Here is a 22454-nt window from a genome sequence, read left to right as displayed (position 1 = left end):
TGTTATTGTTATTTACTTTATTGCTATCAAATAAATATCCATGTAATATTGTTCCAAGTTAGCGTTATGTTCATACATGTTAAAAATGCCTGTAAATCAAATTGAGTTCAGTGACAATTACTGTTTGTTTGAATCAATGTATCAATAACATAAAACCTTTAAACTAATGCAACACACATAACAATGTAACAAATATATTCAAATAAATAAATTTCTCAGTACATAACTCATTTGGGAACTAATCTTTCTAGAAGTGAACAGTTTGTCCATCCTCTCCCTGCTCTCCTCTCCTCAGCCTCTCTTTGCTGCCTCATGTCCTCTCTGATGAGGTCTAGCAGCTCATCATCTCTTTTCCTCTTCCTCCTTGTCGTAGGTGGCTGAGCCGCTTCGTCCTCGCTGTCGTTTTGGTCACCCACTGCTGTGCTTGGCCCTGGAGTTTCCTCAGGGAGAGAGGACATTAGGACAGGAGGCTTAATGGGAGGCATCTGTCCTATCACCTCATCCATGATGGCAAACCAGGGCCAAGTAGCAGCAGTGGGCTTCCCACTGACCCCCTCTCCTGAGCCTGGATACTTGCAATGCTAAAGGCAGAGGAAACCAAAAATGATAGCAGGCAAATAAAAACACCACAACTCTTAGTAGTTGCACATTTAATAACTTGTGTTCTTAAGAATTATCTTCTTGATAACACACATACGTACTTTGTATTCTTTAAAGTTATCTCATGTCTTCTGGCCTGCAAGGGGGTCACTTTCCCCTGCAGGCCCATCTTCTCCAGAATTGTCCTGATCACACACAACAAATAAGAAAAGAGAGGAAACCATGGCAACTATGTTAATCCCTAAACCCAAAAGTTTTCACAGCAGAACACCAGAGGACGCCGTCTGGACATCACAGGTTCTGTAGAGCAGCGGTCCGTGAGTCGTTTGGTACCGGGCCACGAGAGTTGAGGCTCCGCTGTGAAATTTATGGTTTTCGGGGTTATTATCATTAACTCTGTTTCCCTGGGTCTTTCCCTTGTTGTAGCTGTGTGTCTTATTTTGAAAGAAATATTTACGCGTTACCATAGCGACCAGGGCGCATTAAGCGGCAGAGAGGAGGATGTTACTCTCAATGTTGGCGCATTTTCAGGAGGACGCTGCTAATAAAGTTACACAATTACACAGTACATTCACATTTATTATTATATTTACAAAATACCAGTTTTTTGTCTTGGTCGGATCATTTTATGTGGTTGTATTTATCTGTGGTACCTTAAAGGCTCCGTGTCTGACATAAACCGGTCTGTGGCGCAACAAAGGTTGGGGACCGCTGCTGTACAGCATGAGGGTTAATAGGACTGCACTCATATGAATATGATGTGTAAACTGATTTATTCTTGTACAGCCCAATTCTTCACCCCAGTGAAGAGGTGATCGTTTTCTCCTCGTTTTAATAAATTAAGCTGTTTGGTCTCCACAACATATCACCAATTCGTAAAAATCAAAATTAGCTGTATGTAAGCGGCAATACATGAAAAACCGCGGGACCCGCGATACAAGCTGGTGTACGGTTATTTTAAATAAAAGAAACATGTCTATGCAGATGCCGAAAGGTTAACAACACGACCGCTATAACAATTTAACTTTTGTACAACCAGATGTTCATATACTTACATTTGAAAGTGTTTTCCTCTTCGACCACCATCGTTATCAGAAACAAATCTCCTCTGTGACCCGCAATGAATCCTGGTATATAGTAGGACATGAACGATACATCGGACCCATCCTTAAAATTTGGGGAAAAGTAGGACGCATTTGTCGCCACATTTTGAGCACTCTTTGAATTCGGACAGCCTTCGTCGCGTCGCCGTGACGTCATTGCATCCAAATATGCAGTGTTGGGGAGTAATGGAATATATGTACCGTTACGTATTTAAAATACAAAATATGAGTAACTGTATTCCAATACAGTTACTGTTTAAAAAGATGGTATTCAGAATACAATTACTTTGCTGAAATAAAGGGATTACACGGGGGTATTTTCCTGTTTCATGTGTTCAGCTATGCCCTCTCTATTTTTGGTTTCCATGCCCCAAACAAAACATGGATCAAGAAGCTCTAATGCCTGTGTCTCAGTCTCGTGGCCCATGTCACCTCTACTTGCAGCTCGCATAATGACATGAAGAAATATTTTTAAAAATTATTCACAAAAATGATTTAATATGAAGGCAATAGCAGAGTGCTACAGGCATCGCCCTAAAGAATGGAGCCTGATGGGCAGTGTAGTCCGTGCTGCAGGGAGAATGGACTGCCATACACGTTATGTGTCTGTGAGCGCGAGGAGGGAGAAAAAGGGGAGTGGAAAGGTACGAGTTGTCGTCGACCAGAAACGGGAGCTGGAAGCATGTAAATATAATAATAACCACTGCAGCCAAGAAGAGAGCCTGACGAGCCCAGCTGTAAGTAAGCTATTAAGACTCGACTGTACGTTCGTGTTTTCCTCTGAAACAATAAGTTCAGTTGCAGCAGCCTTTCAACGCCTCTCTCTGTCTCTCGCTAGCACAGTCGACCCAGACAACAAAGTAAAGCTAGTTTTCAGCTACGAGCCGACACGAACCCGACGTATTAGCCAGAGGTCCCTTTGCTACGGTTCGGAGCCGCGGACCTGTTTTATATACGAATAGTTTTGTATACGAGATCGCTGCAAAAAGTGCAGCCTTACCTGTCACGTCCGGTGTGGCAGACGTGTGGAAACCTGCCAAAATGCGGCAGCTCAGGTGCAGGTGAGTATTTATTAAACAAAAGGAAATACAGGGAGGTCCGGAGAAATACACACGGAGAGACGCAGGGAGACCGAGGGGAAACAACACAGACGAACCAGCAACGAGGACAAGGTAACACACACTATAAATACACACGCCAGGAATCAGGGGATGGGAAACAGGAGGGGAACACACCTGTAAGACATGACAACTGACGAGGCAGGGGAAACGTAAACAGAACACACTGACAGAGCCCTTCAAAGTAAAACAGGAAACACATACACATAATGACAGACTCAGAGACGCGGACTAAACACAGAGACCTACTACACTAAGGGAATGCACAAGCAGGGAAGACACCAAACAGAGGGAACACCACTAAACCCTAGAAAATACAAAACTATCAAAAGTAAAAGTACATAACCAAAAACACTGGGTCACCGGCCCAGGACCATGACATTACCTAATGTCCACCTACTGTTACTCATTTATATTAAGATTTAAACATCTAGTTGGTATTTATATAACATATATAAATGTTGCATGTTTTATTTTTACATTAGTAATTCCTTTTGTGCATAATTTTATATTGTTGTTAATAATAAATTAATTAAAGCAAATCCCATCACTAAGTGATACATTTTAAAAGTAACCTTCCCAACATTGCAAATGGCAATGAAGCATCCTTCCCCTGAATTCGGACACAGCCAGAGTCATGCTGCAAGTGAGACGTCAATCTGACCCGGGTCCTGGAGAAATTCTGACCCAGATGAAGGCCCTAGCATGAGTGGTAGTCAGAAGAAAGAAAAAAAAAGGTATAATAGGGACAAATCCATCCAATTCTGCTATACCTGGTAAGCAGGGAAAAATTATCAAAATGCTTTTTGTGATATTTTTTTGGTTGGTGGTGTGCTGTGTGATTTTTTTTTTTATAAAGTAAAATATGTGCCATGGTTCCAAAAGGTTGGGAAATACTGGTCTAATGTATATACAGTGGCTTGCAAAAGTATTCCTTAAACTTTTCCACATTTTGTCACATTACAGCCACAAACATGAATCAGTTTCATTGGACTTCCAGGTGAAAGACCAACACAAAGTGGTGCACACGTGAGAAGTGGAACGAAAATCATACATGATTCCAAACATTTGTTACAAATAAATAACTGCAAAGTGGGGTGTGTTAATCATGTTAATCATTTTTGATTGGTCGGCATGGTGCATTTTTCCATCAAGACGAAAGGGTAGGTTTTTTTTTTTCTTTTGGTCATAAGCAGAGAGTTCTTATGACCAAAAGAAAAAGAGAGTGCTTGCTAGCGCTGTCCTTACACGTTAAACGTGAGGAAACTATTGAGGAAAAACATGCACATATATTGTTTATCATGACTCTGGTTTTACGTGGCCTATCAACACAATTTATAAACTGGTATATATCACCTTGTTGCTTTGTCTTAAAGTGGTCGTGTGATTGGCTTACCACGACTCCTTTATTCTTCCTCAGTCAAACAGCAGCACTCATGCGATTGTTTTGCCCCCTTAGCTCCAGGTGTTGTGCCAAAAAGTGATCGTCGGGCAGAAAGCGATTACCGCCTGCAAGAGCGCGCACAGCTGCTTAAAGCTGTAGCGTTCACATTACTTACAGCTACTTCCGCGCAACTGATATAAGGTGCGGTAAGCTGAACACAGCTTCAACCGTCTGTTTGCTGAAAAATAGTAACGTGACCGCATTTCTTCTTAGTAACTGTAACGGCGTTGTAACGATAGAAATAGAAATTAGTTAGATTATTCGTTACTGAAAAACGCTGTTATTCCCATCACTGTTAATCTGCAGCTGTTTATGATGATGTAATAAAATGTTAAATATAAGATAAGATAAGATAAGATAACCTTTATTAGTCCCACACGTGGGAAATTTGTTTTGTCACAGCAGGAAGTGGACAGTGCAAAAGTTATGAGGCAAAAATTAGAATACAATAAGAATAAATACAGTACACAGCTGTACAGAATAGAATAAAATAAAATACTATATACAGTAGAATAAAATAAAATAAATATACAATAAGATAAAAATAGAATACAAATACAAATACTATATACAACTGAGTAAAAATACAACGATGACAGAAAGGATTATTGCACTTAGTATTATTGCATATGTGTGGATGTGTGTGCTTGATCAGTTAAAGTCTTTATTATGGAGTCTGACAGCAGTGGGGAGGAAAGACCTGCGAAATCTCTCCGTCCCACACCGTGGGTGCCGCAGTCTCCCACTGAAGGAGCTGCTCAGTGCTGTCACAGTCTGCTGCATGGGGTGGGAGATGTTGTCCAACAGGGATGACAGCTTAGCCGCCGTTCTCCTGTCACTCACCACCTCCACTGGGTCCAGAGGGCATCCTAGAACAGAGCTGGCCCTTCGGATCACCCTGTTCAGTCTCTTCCTGTCCCCAGCAGAGATGCTGCCGCCCCAGCAGACCACACCATAAAAGATAGCAGAAGCCACCACAGAGTCATAGAAGGTCTTCAGGAGTGGGCCCTCCACTCCAAACGACCTGAGTCTCCGCAGCAGGTACAACCTGCTCTGCCCTTTCCTGTAGAGGGCGTCTGAGTTATGAGTCCAGTCCAGTCTGTTGTTCAGATGAACACCAAGGTACCTGTAGCTGTCCACAGCCTCAATGTCCATACCTTGGATGTTCAGTGGTTGCAGTGGAGAATGCTTGTGTTACTAAATCAGTAATAAATCAGAAGTCCAATGTTACTACACTACCAGTATATTTAACAATGATGTGCACAGTTTATGAGCTCTTTTTTATTTCCTTGAGAAACAACAATACTTCTTCCAAGAGAATAACTGTTCACAGCATTTAATCAGCTGATAATCAGAATTTTTAAATGCAGCATCTGATGACATCAGGCCGGCTCTGTCATCATCCCATCATGCTGTGAGGTTGTGGTTTCAGTGCAATCCACATACTGCACTGCAAAAACTCAAAATCTTACCAAGTATATTTGTCTTATTTCAAGTCAAAATATCTAATCACACTTAAAATAAGCCATAATCAGCTAAAGAGTAACATTTCAGTGAGATATAGGAACTTGTTTTTAGACAGTGCATCTTGGATATCTTGTTAAGTGAAAAACTCTTGAAAACATATTGTTTTGAGTCATATCTCACACGAAACAAGCTTTTTTGGCATTTCATAAACGTTTTAAGCTGCTGTGTTATTTGTAAAAGATGTATCATCTTGTTTCAAGAAATAGACCTAACTTGAATCAGGACATCAAATCTACTTTATTGAGAACTGCAGGTTAATATCATGCCCAACATTGCATTATTATGAGTCTTAGTATCTTAAGCACAGTGTATTTATTTTTCTTACATACCAGTCAAACCATATCAATGTGACATTGAAAAAGAGGCAAAACACTGAAATTGTTTCCCTCACTGAACAGATTGCGCCAAAAGTAAAATAAAAAGTAAATAGAACAATTTTTTTGCCAGTCTTTAAAAACCTTATTTCAGCCCACATATTCACAAAAGACTCAAGAATAATGTTTGATGATGTCAGTTAGATCATACTTCACTGGAATGTACTTGCTGTTATTAAAGTTTACATAGTGGTATGCTGTATAATCAACAAGATTTCCAGCATCCACAAAAATATTTGCCTGAGCTAGACAGGGAACTTCTACCTCATAAGCTAAATATTGATCATTCCACCCAACTGTAGAGAGAGGCTGGCATTCAAAACAATACACAGATGCATTTACAATATAGATGTTTTTAACAAGTGCAAACTCTGGAGCATCATTTATGACATCAGAAATAACCAAAGATTTTTCACATGAATGTATATTTCCATGTAGCATAATCCACTGTACAGAAACTACATGTTCAACTTGCTCAATGAAGTCTTTAATCTTGCCTTCTACATAATGAACATTTTTCACCTCTTTGGCTGGACCCATGTCGACTTCACTTGAAAAAATGGGATGTTTCTCATGCACGTTCTGACTACATTCATAAAGTTGGTTGTGCTTCACAAGAGATTTACAAATATTCTTAAAACTACTTTTCAGAGCCCACTGCTTGAAGAAACAATGTTTTGACTCAAAACGCATACACATATGCCTCACTGTAGGACCAAGAGCCTTAATCTGAGAAGGAAGATGCAGTAAATAATGCTGTTTAGGTATAATATTTTCATCTGGAAACAGTTGTTTGAAATGTTTTAAATGCTGCTCTATTAAAAGCTTCAATCTGGAGAGAGTTGAGACAGCAATTTATTGTCATTTGATGACAGCGTACTGACAGATATGGGGCAAGGCTTATCCCTCACATCAACAGGAGAATAAGGGAAACACAAAATTGCACTATTGAATGAATCTAAGTTCATTTGCCCTGAAAGCACAAGATTCTTTAAAACACATTTGATTTCATATGGGGCAACGCCTTCAAGAATAACATGCATGATGTCTTGTGGGGTTTGATTGATTATATCAACGTGAGGAGATTCTGTTAACTTGCTTCTCCTGTTTATACCATACGTTATTTTTAGTTTGTCTTTCAGAAAGTCCGTACTTGCCTTCTCAATGTCATTACATTGCCTGTTATGACTGGCCATGGTCCTTTTAACAAAAAAATCTTCATTAAATTTTTCCTGCATGTCTTCAAAGTGGCATTCGCAGTGCCTGCATTTACTGTAGGCAAAACCCACTCCTTCCTTAAATCCAGCCACTTCATGCTGAGCTAGAGTGTCTCCACACACAGATATGAGTGCCCCATGAATTGTCCTCTCACCACTTGCAGTGACAACTTGGACACCATCACACAGCTCAATTAAGTCACGGTTAATCCTCTCAAATATCTCATCTATACCACAACGGGAAAGATCTTTTGATTTTACCATGGCAAGCAGACGAATAGCAGGAAGTCTTGATCTGTACTTAGGGCTGATGTTACCTAAGGTGTAATAAATCAATAACAGCTTGTTCTTGTTTGCCCGAGATCCAAGAGGATTGCATAGTTCAATTTCATCTGTATATAAAATCAACTGTAATGCTGTAGGGACTTTAATAAACAGTGGGTGCCACTTAAAAATGTCTCCATCAATGAAATCATGAAGAAAGCCATCCTTGCATGGCTTTGGCCTCTCATCAATCATTGCAAGCATTCTTGGATGTGATAGCAGCTGCTCCAAACTTTTCACCAACGGTATGTAATGAAAACAATGGTCTTTAATGGCAAGAACTCTGGAGTCTCCACGCTTCGAATAACAGACTGTTTGTTTTGTGACAATAATCTCTGGTTCAACTGGTTTTAACAGTTCTTTGATGGTCTTGTCCTGCAAATGGGTGGAAGCAATTTGAGTGAAAGGGTCAACAAACTGGTCAAATACCCCCACTGCATCACTCTTTAGTTGATCCAGGTCCCCAGAATGTCTCTCAATCATGTCACTCATTTGTTGTTTTAGGTGCTCCAATAATACGGCCTGATATTGCTGGATTCCACTCACGATGTGGTTAACAGCTCTCTGTGGAAGAGGAAAAAACAAAGGAAAATCCTTAATTACAAAATTCATATGAGAACACAGTCAACATGCAAACTCACAGAGACACAATTTTTGAAAAATGAAACCTTCAGTTACATAAAGTTAGTGAGATGCAATGAGCAAAATAAGTTACCCCCACCACCCAATTTTTTTTGTAAAGAATAATATTGTCTTATGCAACGTTAAAACCTTGTTTTCACTTAATTATAATGCATTTTGAGGAATCGGATCATAGGTGGAAATGCAAATTGAAAATTTGTGTTGTGTGTATTATGTTGTCTCTATTCTTAGCTCATGCTAAGGAAATATTGTGATAGGCAGATTTTGGATGCAACATACATGTCTATTTCCATATATAGTGGGGGAGTGAGATCTGAGTGGTCACCCATGAATTACATGGAGACACATTCGAATGTCAGGTGTTTCACTCACATACCTATAGCTGTCCATTTATGATCAGATCATTCAAGATGCCAGGTCTGAACAGTGCCCAAGTTATAGCTTGAGCACTGTTAAGCATAAGTTAAGCATATTGCTTTTAGGTTCTCTAACAATGAAATACAATTCAATGGAAAATTAATGGCATAAATTACCTGTGTCAGTCGATGGGTTTCCTTGGCTTGAAGAAGAAATGCAGTTGCATGTTTATAAATGTCAAGATTCAGGTGACCCTCTCCATCTTCTTGAAATCCACTCTGAAACAGAATAACAAAAACATATCTATTAAAACAGAAATAAATAATTGCATTGATAGGTAGCAATCACCAAACAATATTGCATTCATTAGTTAGCTAGATTCATGCCCATAAGGTACAAGGTAGATGTATTTTTACTGACTGATGTCTTTAATTTGAGCTTTTAAAATGACAACTAAAATGACAAACAAAGCAGTACTTGATAATAGATTAATAAGACTAGCAAAGCACATGGAGAGTTCAGTACAGTATAGTTTAAATTCCTTGATCATGCCTGATCACCCCCAAAATTGAATTACTTGTTTATTGGCCCATTTGTGACATTTCCTGAAAATTTAAAATCTGTCCATAACTGAGTTATTTTGCTAAGTCAGACAAATGACACCAAAAACATAACCTCCTGAGTTACTAAGAAAAAAAGGTAAAGAAAAGAAAAACAAAAGATAGTTTTAGAAAAAAAAGTAACAGTTAATGTTGTCAGTAGTCTTACTGTTACTTCAGAAATGCAAATAGTTATTTATAACTGATTACTCATTTAAAAAATATACAAAATAACTTACTGATTGGTTTGTATGAAAGTACTTTACTTTACTTTATTGTACTTTATTAATTAGTTATGTCAGTTATTTACTGTTGGACAAGTTACTGACAATTTGAAATATGTTATATTTAGTAATTTCACCTTTAAAAAAAATGACCAATACTGACAATAAAAGTAATATTGACTTTAATGCTCTTATTAATGTGAAGATGAGTATTTTTTTGTGTGTTTAAATTTTTTTTTGACAGTAACTCTGAACAAATCATGTAATTTTGGTTTGCTTTGCCTAATAGTCATTCTCTTAGGCTACGTCCACACGTACCCGGGTATTTTTGAAAACGCAGATTTTTCTATGCGTTTGCACCTTTCGTCCACACGTAAACGGCGTCTTTGGTCACTGAAAACGGAGATTTTTAAAAACTCCGGCCAGGGTGGATATTTTCTAAAACTCCGTTTTTGCATTTACGTGTGGACATAAAAATGGAGAAAACGCAGTGTCAAAGGTGTGCTCATTTTTTGACGTCACACTGTGCGCCACGTTATTATTTCGGTGAAATGAATTTCTACAATACTGTTACTTCTACTCTCTGCACTGTTTAAATGCTTACATATACACACACAGTTACTGTCCCTCCACACATACCACTTGCTTCTGCTTCTATGCCCCAGCTTTGTTTACTTTTTCCCACCGAGGCTTCTAGACTTCTGATTGGCCAACATTGCTGCACGGTTAGGAATATATCGCCACCTGTTGCTTTGGCATGTTCCTAGCAGTGGTTTCCTTCATTTCTGCCTTTACGTGTGGACGGGATTATTTTTTAAAACGAAAACGGAAAATCTCCGTTTTCAAAAATACCCGTGTACGTGTGGACATGGCTTAAATTGACCTTGAACACATATGTAAACATGATAGCGACCTATTCAGTTAGCTGACTGGCTTTTACCAGCTGATTTCAACACGTATTTCAACAATATATCAACTTTTTTTAAACTAATAGGACTTTCTGCAAAGTTTGGATGCATTCACCGGAGCGAACGAACGGATGACTGAAAAAAAAAAAACAGTCTGACAAGACTGCAGCTTTGCGTTTCTGCCACAGCTCTCATTTACGTTTCAGGTGAGTTACTTAATTTAGCGAAACAACTAGTTCGACACTCATCACTGTTAAAATAAAAGTACAACATGAGTCTGTCAAAAACAACACATTTAATGGACGTACTTGGATCAGCCAAAGTAAATGCTAACATTATGTTACAGCTTCTGCAGCTCGTTTCTCTGGCTTTTGTTAAAATAACTTACCGTTAGTGCGGGGATGCTTGAGCCCTCGTCAGTTACTGAAGAACTGGCGTTAGTTTGGTTGATTGGGGCCGTCCTTTCACCTGCTCCAGGTAAACCGTGGCGGGTTGATCCATCCTCCTCATCCGCTTCCACTCCGAGAAGGTGACGCGCGTGTTTCCGCTTTACGTGATAGTAGAAAGAGTTATATACTCTGTACTCACTCGGACAGCCATCAATTCCACACACCACGCGAAAGTCAGGGCTGCGGCTGTGCATGGTATTAATGTGACTCAAAAGTTGTCTCAGACTCAATGCTACAAACACGTAGCATATAAAGCAACGCCAAGTCATGTTGGAAGCTAGTATGTTTCATTCGGTAGCGCGGGCTGCAGTTGTGCCGTAAAATAACTCGTTACCATGGTTAAACGCGCCTGCTAAATTGTCGTAAATGTGGGGGATAAAGTAAAAAATTTTTTTATTAACCTATAATAATTAACGTTATTTTGCAATGCACAAAGACAGTTGTTTGGTTTAAAAACCAATCAATCATCCTTTTAGGATTTTTGGGCCAAAGAAATGTCAGGCAAATTGAAGACGAACTTCGTTTCTGGCTGTCGTGAATGATCTGGTGGACATCTTAAGTTCATGTAGACACGTGCCTGCCACTACTGTCCCAGAGTTCTTTGCATTCGCGTTTCATTGGAAGTAAGTTAAAATGTATTATACAGTGCTCATTTTTTGTACATATTACACTCCTTTCGAAAGTTCTAAATGTTTTGGTGTGTTTATATTGTGTAACGTTGCAGCCGAACAGTGACTGGACGAGGCAAGCTAACGCCAAAAAAGCTAACTAGTGTGCTAAGTAGGCTAACAGCATGGAAGGACTGGATGAGGTCACAGTGTCGGTTTTAAAGGGTAATGTATGCAAATTTATTTTTAAACAGATTAAATGGACTTATGTTTTACATAGGTGTATGAACACGGAAGTGTGCAAATTACATTATTTTATAAATAATGTCGTTGATGATGTTTAAGTAATTTTTTTTACCTTCCATTTCATGTGATCATTTCCTCATTTTAGGAACATTTGTAGTTATTTGTTTTACTTATGCAAGTGTATTTATTCATCCTTAGAGGTGGATAATTCTCAGTAACATTTACCAATTTACATTTAATTGATTAACTTTTGGGGAAAAAAAGTACTTAAGAGTAGTTTTACTGCACTATAGTTTACACTTTTACTTGAGTAGATTTGTAAAGAAGTAACTGTACTCCACTACATTCCAAAAAGCTCAGTTCCTTTAATAATACCTAAAGCTGGATAAAAATTCAGTGTCCAATATATAAAAAATGAGGTCAACAATGCTACTAAAGTAGTGTGACAATTTGTCTGTAAACAGAATTTTTCCACAGCAGTTAGCCCAGCAGATATATTTTTTTTTAATTTAATTAAGTAATTTTTTTTGAGGAGAATACTTTTTTCTTCTACTTCATTTTATTTTGAAGTAACACTACTTTTACTTAAGTACAGTCTTTTTAGCATGTTGATCATTAGCTCTATACAAAAAACAGTAGCAGACAATGAGGTATCCACATTTCTATACTAAACTAGTTAGCAATAGCAACACAATTTTAATGAAGTGTCAACTTTCATAGTCTCATCTCTCATGCAGTTTCCTTTGTAGGGCATAATTTCATCTTGCTATGTTTTTCTTCCAATGTGTTCATAGCTGCAAACATCAGCGAGGGAATGATGGGCACCCTGTCTCGTGAAGACTTGCAGGATCTTTTCCCAGGCCCAGAGAACTTTTTACGGAGAAAAGCTGTCTGACGTGCTTGTCAGGATGTACTGGAGGTCAGTTTCTCAGTCACTCACCACCACTTAAAATTGGCATCGTCGTGTTTTTGTCCGATTACAACTAGTTTAACCGCGGGCAGAGTTGAATGGCTCTTCACTATTCCCCCCTCTCCACACACACACACACACACACACACACACACACACACACACACACACACACACACACACAAAAATTGCGTTTTGCTTTTATTCATTATTATTTATTTTATAGGAATCTGGCCAAGATGACTCAAAATCTTCAACCAGCTCCTCCATTAATGAGTCACCCAAGCAACAGACATCCACTACTGTAAATGCAACTGCTGCAAAATGCACAAGCCCTGAAAAGGTTGTGAAGTTATTCTATCCAGAATATGTATTGCACACTGACACTGAGCTTGAGCAAGTCCGCCAACAATACTTTGAGTTGTCAAAGAAAGGTGAAGAGCGCAGCAGCAAAATGTCAAAGGAGCTCAGATGTCGGCTCATCCGAAACACCATGACTAGTATGATTGCAATCCTGAGGGCAAAAGGGGATGGAGAATCGCATAGATACCCATCAAAACCAGAAATTACAGCAATGGCAAAGAGAATAGTGCAGTACTACCCTATGCTACTGGACCAAGGCATCAAGAATACATGGGTAAGTGAAATGCATCCACTTCAATACCAAAGTGTTTCATGTTGGACATTTTAGTAGTGGTTGGAAAAATGTATTAAATGTCCTATACAGGTTACTGTGTACACACAGCTAAACAAAAGACTGCAAAATGTGAGATCCCCACAAAAAGCCACTCCAGATGGGAGACATTCAAAGAGGTAAGGCTGCAACTAATTAATTTTAATTTTAACTATGATAATTCTGTTATTCATTTTCCTCATTAATTGATAAGTTGTTTAGTCAGTACGATGTTTGAAAGTTGTGAAAGTTTTTCCCCAAAAGTCTTCTTTTGTCCACAACCTGACAATTTTAATTTCAACGATAGAGGACAAACAAAAAAGCTAAAATCATGTTTGGGCATTTTATTAAGGAAAGAAAGAAGTGATCCAATGTGATCAATCAAGTATTTGGTGACCTGCCTTTAGTTTCCTCACCTGTTTTAGCATGAAAGGAAGAAGCACTTTGTGTTACACTTTGTATATTTGAAAATGGCTGTACAATAAAGATATGAATTGATTGAGTTTATAGTTGATAACTAATTGATTAACTGACTAATCTTCGCAGCTCTGCCAAGAGGCGACGTCTTGATCAGCCAAGTGACGTAGAAGAAATGGATTCAAGTGACTCAACAATCATTCTGGATCTGTCCACAGAAGGGAGGAGCAGCCCAGAGTCGGCCAGTAAAACAAGTGAGTTAGAAGGTGAGTTTCAACTTTACATTTACAAACTGTGTGGTCATCATAAAAAAATAAAACAAATATACCTGCATGTTGAGTCAAGATGGCAGTCCTGACATGACAGAAGTAAAAGGCTTTAAAATGGGCATCAGAAAATGATAACTACATCACATTTTTCCTGTTTTATCATCAGTTTGTTAACATTTCTGTGGAAATTAATGTTAATAAAGTATTGGTATTAATAAAAGCCAGTATATTATAAATTTAAAGAGCTGGGTACTGTGGTGTGTTTATAGTATAAGTCTGTGCAACATCACTGTCTCTAACCACTCAGTATATCATGTAAAGTAATGTTTTTAAAAAACAATGTGCCTCACAAGAGGCTTTTTTTTTTCTCTTTTTAACAGTTTTTTAATTTAGGTTCCAAACTAATTTTTAAAGTGTATTACCCTGACACAAAATATCTCTTTGCTATGTCTTTAAGGAAAAAGGAAAGCACAAAACCTACTTGAAGAAGAACCCTCTACCCTGCCAAGTCCTAATAGTGAGTCCATCCAACTGCCTCATGGCTGTGTGTGTGTGTGTGTGGGCACTTCTTTATAGGGGTGCACTTGTGTGCCTACATATAATTGTATATGATTGCATGACCATATGTAAATTGGCATTTACATGGTAAATATTTTGAAAAATGAATAAGTATTTAATAGTTAAGTTCAGAGCTGTATTTTTTTTTTTTTTAAGATTTAACTCCATTAAAGTATAGTCTATAGACACTTGTCATTTTAATGACATAATTAATGACAGATTTTTTTTTTAAAGTGAGAGACATTGTTTATGTAATTTTGTGTCTTGCAGCAAACAAGCCTGCAGATATCAACAGTCCAGACACCCACTGTCCAGCAACCTTGGCCAAACACTACAAGACCCTACAAACTTTGTTTAAAAGAAAAAACCCAAACCAGCAGGATGTCTCTCAGCTCCTGGATTTGGAATTTTCAGCCAGAAGAGCATTCATTGATTCAAATACTATTCGCGAAGAGGACAGACACAAAAAGGTTCTAGAAGCATATCCTTGCTTCAAGGACATTGGACATGTAAGTCATTGTTGAATCCATGTGATTCAAGCCAAACAATGTTTATCATACCAACTTCTTGCTCCTCAGTGATGCATTGACATGTTTGTATTGGTATGCTGAATATTTTATAGGTGATGGAGGAGCTTCATCGCATTTTGGATAAAGAAAATGCCAACTTCATCAATGAACTGAAGGGAAGATGGCAAGATTTCTGCCAGAAGGTGCAGTTTTTTGGTGTATGGAAAAAGACGCTGAAGCCCCCAATGGGAATGGATAAAGGTAAGCAATGATGTTTTGGTGTTATTGGTCATCAGAGTATAGTTTGGATCTTTACGGACTACTGCTTTAACATGCTTAAAGTAATCTTACTGAGGACAGGAGGAGGAGAATTTGAAATTTTAAAGGCCTAATCCCCCACCCCCCCTCTCCTTCTTGAAGGAGCTGAAAGCCGCACCTTTACTAGTTATGCGCAGGGAAAACAGACTCAACGCTACAAAAGGCTAAAAATACAAACCAACAGGCCGGTTTAGGAAAAGGTTGTTGTGTAGGCTCACTACACAACATACGATGTAAGATAAATCCCTTTTTGTTCCCCCTCCCCTCCTCAGCATTAAGTTTTACAGACTGACATTAATGAAATGTAAGTCAATGTAGGTGTAGTTAGCATTCAAGCATAAGTCATATTAGCCTACTGTAAACACAGTATACAACAATTATCTACACCATTTAGCTTTTTTTAGGTTACTGTGACAAGCTTAAACTATGGATTACAGCTTTAACTTTCATGTGCTAGTGTCTTGTTGTTCACCTTTTCAATCCACGATGGTTGTCACTGGCCAAAAATTTGTTGTTGTTGTTTTGTTTTTTTTGATCTTGAGGATTTTGTTTAAGTGTGGTAATGAGATGATGATTCTTTCTTCTGTATAGCTGAACAGGCTCTTGAGATCCTACATGTGCTGCCATCACTGTTCCCATCCACCTCTGCTCCTCCAAAGAGGGCACGGGATGCGAGTGAGGCTCTGGTGCATGTCCTTGAGGTGAGTTGTGTAAAATGTAGCAGTTGTTTTTTGTTTTTGTTCTTTTTGGGACAACAGTATTAAAAAAATGCTTCTTCTGATGAGTGCCAAAGTATTTTATATTCACATATTATATGTTCTAAGCCTTCAAAAGGCACCTAAAACACATTTTTGGAATGAGGGTTCTCACAGGTTAGATCTCTGTGACCAGTAAATACAAACATGGATGCATTACGTGGTAGCACATTTTTATCACCTCAATGATACCTAATTAAATGTAGCCTTGGTTTTCTGTTTTTCAGGAAGGCGAGACAGATGTGAACAGTAATTCCATCGAGAATAATTAAAAGTAGCAATTTCAGATGTGTTTTCTCAGAACCTCAACTTTTGTTGTAATTTAGCTTTAGTTATGTGTTTGAAACAAAAGTGCATCATCCTTACAAAAGTATGTCCGTGTTATGTGTTAAAGGACCAAGAAGACCCTAATACCTATCTGATGAAACGTCCTCTCTCCTGCCCAGTCCTGATTGTGAGTCCATCCAACTGCATCCTAGCGGTAGGAGATGTGCCAATAACCACGTTTCCAAAAGACTTGGTTACCGAGGGTGCTTTATACCTTATGGCCTACTATTACACCCTTCACCTTACATACCCAAAGTGTGTAGCCACTCTGCTTTCCGTCATACAGACGGAGGTTCTCTTGGACAAAATCCATGAGAGAGATCTCACATCATCTTACAAGAAGAGCATGGCTGAGTGGACTGCTTTTATTGGCCAGTAAAGCCAATATGGTCAGATGGACTATAGGAAAGCACTTCCTCTCTCCTTCCACGGCTACTACAGTCCATGTTGGTTGTGATTGATTTTCGTTTGTAATTTGGCCAGGTTAGCCCAGTGTTATAATTAAGGGTGCACAATAATATTGGCTAACATGCCGGCATTTTGTGTTTGGTTTGTGCAGTGCAGAGACAGCCTCGCTTTTAGTTAATTTTAAGATTTATTTTTTTTAATTTTTTTTTTTTAATGTTGAGTTTAGACAGAGGACTATTCAGAAAATAGGCTCTACTGTGAAAGAGTAAATTGACTAAGCTGAGACTGACTAGTTTGGTATAAAAGTAAGAATTGCTTTGTGTATTGGCTAGTACAACTGTAAAATATTAGATATAGCTGAAAAATCAAATACTGTGCATCCTTAATGATAATGTTATGGTATTGTTTGAAGAATGTGGTCAAATGTTCATGTTAAAAGCACTTTGTAATAATAAACGTTACAGGTTGAGGAGTTTTAGCCTAGCAGTGTTTGTCTGTACTTGGCCTGTGCAATGCACATATGTTACAGGTGTGTTTAGTGTTAGCTTGGGCAGGGGAAAAAGTCACTGCAAAATGGCTTTCTTTTATGTAGTCCCCTCTGTTTATGGGGTTTTATCAATAAAGTTGTTGCTTTTGAAGTCTATAGTTCTCATTTTTTTTTTGTCTTATAAGCAGTAGGTAAAAGTCTTGAATATGGGGTAAATGCACTAGAAATAGAGAATTATTACAAAAAAGATTGCCTAATACTAGTAAAAGAATGCTAACTTTAGTACATTTTGTCTCGAAATGCCAATTTCTAATCTTATTTCAAGTAAGGTGTTGGACTAGATGGGTGTCACGTTTTTAGAACTGAAAACAAGTTATATACACTGAAAACAATGAGGATGATGTTGGGAGGTTTATAGAAAAAATGCTTTTTTTTTGAGGCGAAAATACTACTTTTGAGCACCACAAACTTATTATGAGACACAAAAACTTCACAACACTAGTAAAATATAGCTAAGAATGAGTTTTTCCAGCTAATTTCAAGATCTCGTAAGGCTTGATTCACTGGCTTATTTCAAGAAATCTTGTCAAGAGAATTTTCACTTGTTCCATTGGCAGATTTTTTCACTTATTTCAAGCAAAAAATAACTTGTATTAAGTTTTTTTTTTCTTGTTTTTGGAGGGCCATTTTTTCCAGTGTGCAGCCAGTTTCATCTTTCAGGCCATCACTGACTACATTCCTGTGACCACAGATACAGTTGACCAGCATGCACTGCACAGTGATCACAGCTGTAGAACCTGCAGCTCTAAAAGTGAAACCTTTGCAGGACTCGGTAAAACTCTATCCTCCAGGTTCTCAGACAGATCAGCTGATCTTGTGTGGATGATAAACTCTGCACCTATTTCTGTGATCCTCAGCACTGCAAAAACCCACCTCCTTAATACTAGAAAAATACACTTATTTTTGGTGAAGATTTGCTTAAAACAAGTGAAATTATCTGCCCATGGGGTAAGTGTTTTTTTCTTAATAAGATTTCTTGAAATAAGAACAATATCTAGATTTAAATAAAGCTAAAAATAAGTATTTTACACTCATTCCAGGCAACAAATTAGAACAATTGAAACTTAAAATAAGCTTTAACCACTGATTGTAGGCCACAAATAAAGATAATAAAGCTAAAAATAAGTCTTTTACACTTATTCCAGGCAACCAATCATGGCTTGAAACCTAAAATAAGCTTTAACCACTTGTTCTAAGTAAAATGTTGAAGAAATTAAATCTGAAAATAGGCATAAAACACTTATTCTAACAAACAAATCAAGGCAAATAATCTAAAAACTAGTACATTAAATCATTTTAAAGATATTTCTTCTTTTTAAATTTAGCTAAACACTACTTTAAGATTATATTGCTGATTAAGGACAAAACAAAACTGAAACAGAGTAAAAGTGTCCATCTTTATTTGTCCACTTTAACAATAACCTGCAGATAATAAAGATACAATTGAACAGTACAGGTCCAACATTATGAGTTTAAGTGGTTTCAACATTTCAACAGCCTTAGAGGTTTCGCCATTGCCCCATTAAAATTGACGAGTGACATAGGAAGACCACAAAGATTCTAATTTCTTCCGAATGACACCAAATACCACAAAACTTGTCTGGGTGAGTAAATGAACATTTTCCATTTTAGAAATAAGACCCAGATTGGAAGAAAAAAAAAACAAACAAAAACAAAACAGAAGTGCCCTCTCTAATCTTATCTGAAATTTACACACTACTTTCCAATAAATGCATGCCATTCTGCCAGGGCTTTTCTGTAAGATGATGTAGTGTCATGCTCATGAATGGCATCATGGAGAACTTCTGTCTGAATGACAGACAGCAGGGTTGCCACGCATTTGGGGTAAGTCAGATGGAGTGCATAAAAGTATGCCATCACATATATCATAGCCTCACCAATTTTTTCTTTGTCAAATGTTGTAACTGGTAAATTACCAACAGCAATGACACACTTGCAGCCATCGAACATCACTACTGGACATGACAAGCTTCGTTTCTGGAGGACAGCATCTGGATCTTCTGTAGGCTGCAAGACACAAAAGACATGACAGTCAACATCTTATGTTAATTGTATGTTTTTTTGCTGGGATTTGGTCATAACGTTGGAGATGTCATTATCCTGTTCTTTGTTGGTTACACACATTTTATAGTAGTTTTGACTTATGGTTTATCAAGTGACTCCTTATGTGACCACACTCGTGTACATTAAATACGTTATAGATTAATGAAAACAATAAATTATAGATTTAAGTCTTTCGGCTGAAACTGAAAAAGCATTTTTGAGTCATGTTTGACCGAAATATTTTGTTTGCCAAATTTTCTGTAGATCTTTATAAGCAAATTTTATAAAACTTACCTTCAGGACATGTAGAAATGCTTCAGAAGCATTCCCCATCTTTTTTGGTGGATGGGCAGGTGTGGGAAAGAGGAAGAGCCTTCATCAGTGCAAGGTGGGCTTCAGCTGGACAAAGCAGAAACAAACCTTCATAAACATAAATTTTAAAGGATGAGAACTTTGTATTCAAATGGTAAAACTTACTTTTGTCCATGGTCATTGGTGGATTCATTGCCTTCTTTGACACACCGTAGAACTCTACCCTGGAGCAGAATTCTTCCCATCTCAGTTTTACTTGACTGATGAACTTGTTGTTGTGGGGATCCAAAATTCTGCGAAGCTCACCCAACGCCTACAATAGGTTTAAAAAAATAAGTAGACAAATAAAATTAAAATAACTTTACTACCACACCAAATATATTTGAAATTAAAGTGATTATTTATTAACTCTTCCAAAAACTTACATGATGCAATTCTTTAAAGCATGGATATGCATCCAAGATGAGGCAAGCTCTGTTCTCCTCTTTCATGGTGTCTGAGTCAATGAAGGATCTTCTGGCTTCAAACTCGAGGTCTAATAGCTGGGACACATCTTCTTGGTTTGGTTTTGCCTTCTTACACATTTCTTGTAATGTTTTGTAATGTCTTGCTTGTATTTGCCGACTATCCTTGTCAGCTAAGATAGAGAGAAGTACAAGAGCATTTTGGTTTTTCATTGTTACTGAAGTAGACTTCCACAAAACATTAGCTACTACTGGCTGTGTGTTGATAACCATTTTACAAAATTACTAGTATGTACTCACATGAAGTGGAGGCATTGTCAGAATTTCTGACAGGTGATAACAGAGTAGATGCACCACTGGAAGAACTGCGATCAGCATCTTCATCATCAGCTTCTTCATCCCTTGGGTAGAGGTCAGTGAGCCTTCTCTTGGGCCGTCCCCTCTCCGGTGTTGGTCCTTGCCTTTTTACTGGTGTTTTCATATTTTGCAGCCTTTTCTCCTGGTGAAAATACATATATATCATGCCCCCTGAACAAAACAAAATGATTTATATATGAGACACAAATACAAGAACTTACGTGTTTTACGCTTGCATCATTATCCTGCAGCATAGGATAATATTCCACAACTTTTTTAGCCATTGCAGTGATTTCGGTCTTAGAGGGGTATTGCTCCATTTGGCCTTGGCTTGCTCTCAAAAGGGACACCATACTTGTGATTGTATTTCTCACCAATCTGCATCTCAGTTCTTTTGACATGACGCATGCCTGTTCCCTGCCGGAGCAGGCCAACTCCAGGTAACTCTTTCGGCATTGCTCCAACTCACTGTCGGTGTACAGAACATATTCTGGAGGACTGGGGAGCTGCAAGGTTTTCAGCTGGCTTACATTAGCATCAGCAGTTGGAGGGCCTGTTGCAACTACCCTGGGTGAAGAAGTTGTTTCAGGTTTCTGTGGTAGCGGATGGTCTTCCTGGTTTAGGGTGAGAAAATAAAAATGTCAAGTACTGCTAAAATAAAAGCATACTTTCTGGAGATTAGTTGAACTAAATATTTTTTACATAATACCTCAGGATGAATTATTGACCACACATGTTTTCTTCTGAGAAAGTGCTCAGGCCCAGAAAAAAGGTCCCTCAGATCATCACGGGTCAATGTTAAAAGCATGCGCTCGTCAATGCTTGCAGCTAACAAAAAGACAAACACCAGTTAAACTGTGCAAGCACATAACTGCACAAACATAACTGTTTTTTAATAAATAAATATACACACACACAAATATATTATCAAATATAACCTTTAAGGACAGATACTGTAACATCATCCAGCTTCTCCATTCATCAGTCACCTGCAAGACAAATGTTTACAATTAGTGTTATGTTAAAAACATTTGAAAAGTTGAATCTTAATTGAGTCCCATGAGAATCAAATTGATTCACGTCAAAGAATCGTTTTGATTGTTCAACATTTTTACCCTTTTTAAAGCTATTATAGAAAAGAAATGTCCAGACAGCCCGGCTGAGGTCTGAAAGGGTTATACAATATTGCCCGGTGAACTTTTACTCACCCAGATTTGTGTCATTGAATTTCATCAATAAGATTATGCTGACTAGGGCTGCCAGATCATGCATCCATTGGACGTAAAATGTACAGCTTATTGCACCAGCAGTATCTGCTCTTACATAATGATCATTAGCTTATAGCTTTAAATGTTTAAGGTATGTGCTAACTAAAAATAAAGGCAAATGATAGTTTATTACATTTTAAAGAAATTTGCAGATTGCTCATTGCTATCTAAAATATAAAAGGACACCGGAGTATATTCTCCAGCATCTCACACTTCTGATAATCAGCTGTCTGCTTGACGTTTATTCAGCTGTGTAAAAACTATAACTTTAATCTCAGCCAAACCGATTTACTCAGGAACAAATAAAATACTGAAAAAAGCCAAACAATAACATTTTTAAGTTATTTAAGTGACTTATATATCATGTTTCACCTGAGTAGTGAAAGACGGCGGTGGTTTTGAAAATGGTTCGCCCGGAGTCCGGTGTTCTCACGGCTCTAGTGAGCGTTAAACCCCGGCTAGCTATCGAGCTAGTGGGTAACAGACGTCTCCGAAAACGTCGGAGCGCTTTTGAAAATATGTGGTGTCTTGATAAACTGTCCAGATATTTGAAGTTTA

The 22454-nt window shown here is 38.0% G+C and overlaps 3 protein-coding genes across 5 annotated transcripts; 1 reads left to right on the top strand and 2 right to left on the bottom strand.

The window, feature by feature from the left end:
• Window positions 1–6015: 6015 nt before the first annotated feature.
• Window positions 6016–11255, bottom strand: LOC308383833 (uncharacterized protein). The gene is made up of 3 exons (XM_080861989.1): window positions 10826–11255; window positions 8883–8984; window positions 6016–8271 (listed from the first exon to the last, which is right to left on the bottom strand). Exons 1-3 carry the CDS (start codon window positions 11153–11155, stop codon window positions 6994–6996), a joined length of 1710 nt encoding a protein of 569 aa, XP_080718115.1. The 5' UTR covers window positions 11156–11255; the 3' UTR covers window positions 6016–6993.
• On the top strand, window positions 10379–17479 carry LOC308383834 (uncharacterized protein). Of its 3 annotated transcripts, none has more exons than XM_080861991.1 (11): window positions 10379–10643; window positions 11611–11719; window positions 12535–12659; window positions 12877–13287; window positions 13378–13463; window positions 13870–14006; window positions 14467–14526; window positions 14838–15076; window positions 15190–15337; window positions 15986–16095; window positions 16544–17479. In XM_080861991.1, the coding sequence occupies exons 4-11, from the start codon at window positions 13105–13107 to the stop codon at window positions 16853–16855; spliced, it is 1275 nt and encodes a 424-aa protein (XP_080718117.1). In that variant the 5' UTR covers window positions 10379–10643; window positions 11611–11719; window positions 12535–12659; window positions 12877–13104; the 3' UTR covers window positions 16856–17479. The 3 variants fall into 3 exon arrangements, with proteins under 3 accessions (XP_080718117.1, XP_080718118.1, XP_080718116.1); XM_080861992.1 differs by lacking the exon at window positions 10379–10643 and adding an exon at window positions 11288–11509 and having other exon boundaries at window positions 13870–13994; XM_080861990.1 differs by lacking the exon at window positions 10379–10643 and adding an exon at window positions 11376–11509.
• A 1312-nt stretch (window positions 17480–18791) lies between these two features.
• On the bottom strand, window positions 18792–21615 carry LOC308412664 (uncharacterized protein). The gene is made up of 8 exons (XM_080907179.1): window positions 21567–21615; window positions 21338–21456; window positions 20850–21242; window positions 20572–20770; window positions 20233–20444; window positions 19973–20120; window positions 19790–19894; window positions 18792–19459 (listed from the first exon to the last, which is right to left on the bottom strand). The coding sequence occupies exons 1-7, from the start codon at window positions 21604–21606 to the stop codon at window positions 19812–19814; spliced, it is 1194 nt and encodes a 397-aa protein (XP_080763305.1). The 5' UTR covers window positions 21607–21615; the 3' UTR covers window positions 18792–19459; window positions 19790–19811.
• Window positions 21616–22454: the final 839 nt, after the last annotated feature.

Source organism: Rhamphochromis sp. 'chilingali' (genome assembly GCF_963969265.1).
Source record: "Rhamphochromis sp. 'chilingali' genome assembly, chromosome: 16".
NCBI classification, from domain to species: domain Eukaryota; kingdom Metazoa; phylum Chordata; class Actinopteri; order Cichliformes; family Cichlidae; genus Rhamphochromis; species Rhamphochromis sp. 'chilingali'.
This window is presented reverse-complemented; position numbering and strand designations above follow the sequence as displayed.

Coding starts and splice junctions, on each gene's coding strand:
- LOC308383833 (XM_080861989.1), bottom strand. CDS start 11,155: ATGACTTGGCGTTGCTTTATATGCTACGTGTTTGTAGCATTGAGTCTG. Junction 8,985..10,825: donor CAAGCATCCCCGCACTAACG/GTAAGTTATTTT, acceptor ATTCTGTTTCAG/AGTGGATTTCAAGAAGATGG. Junction 8,272..8,882: donor AAACCCATCGACTGACACAG/GTAATTTATGCC, acceptor CCTCTTCCACAG/AGAGCTGTTAACCACATCGT.
- LOC308383834 (XM_080861991.1), top strand. CDS start 13,105: ATGTCAAAGGAGCTCAGATGTCGGCTCATCCGAAACACCATGACTAGT. Junction 15,077..15,189: donor GCTTCAAGGACATTGGACAT/GTAAGTCATTGT, acceptor AATATTTTATAG/GTGATGGAGGAGCTTCATCG. Junction 15,338..15,985: donor CCCAATGGGAATGGATAAAG/GTAAGCAATGAT, acceptor TCTTCTGTATAG/CTGAACAGGCTCTTGAGATC.
- LOC308412664 (XM_080907179.1), bottom strand. CDS start 21,606: ATGGAGAAGCTGGATGATGTTACAGTATCTGTCCTTAAAG. Junction 21,243..21,337: donor GGTCAATAATTCATCCTGAG/GTATTATGTAAA, acceptor ACCCTAAACCAG/GAAGACCATCCGCTACCACA. Junction 20,445..20,571: donor TGACAATGCCTCCACTTCAT/GTGAGTACATAC, acceptor TCTCTATCTTAG/CTGACAAGGATAGTCGGCAA.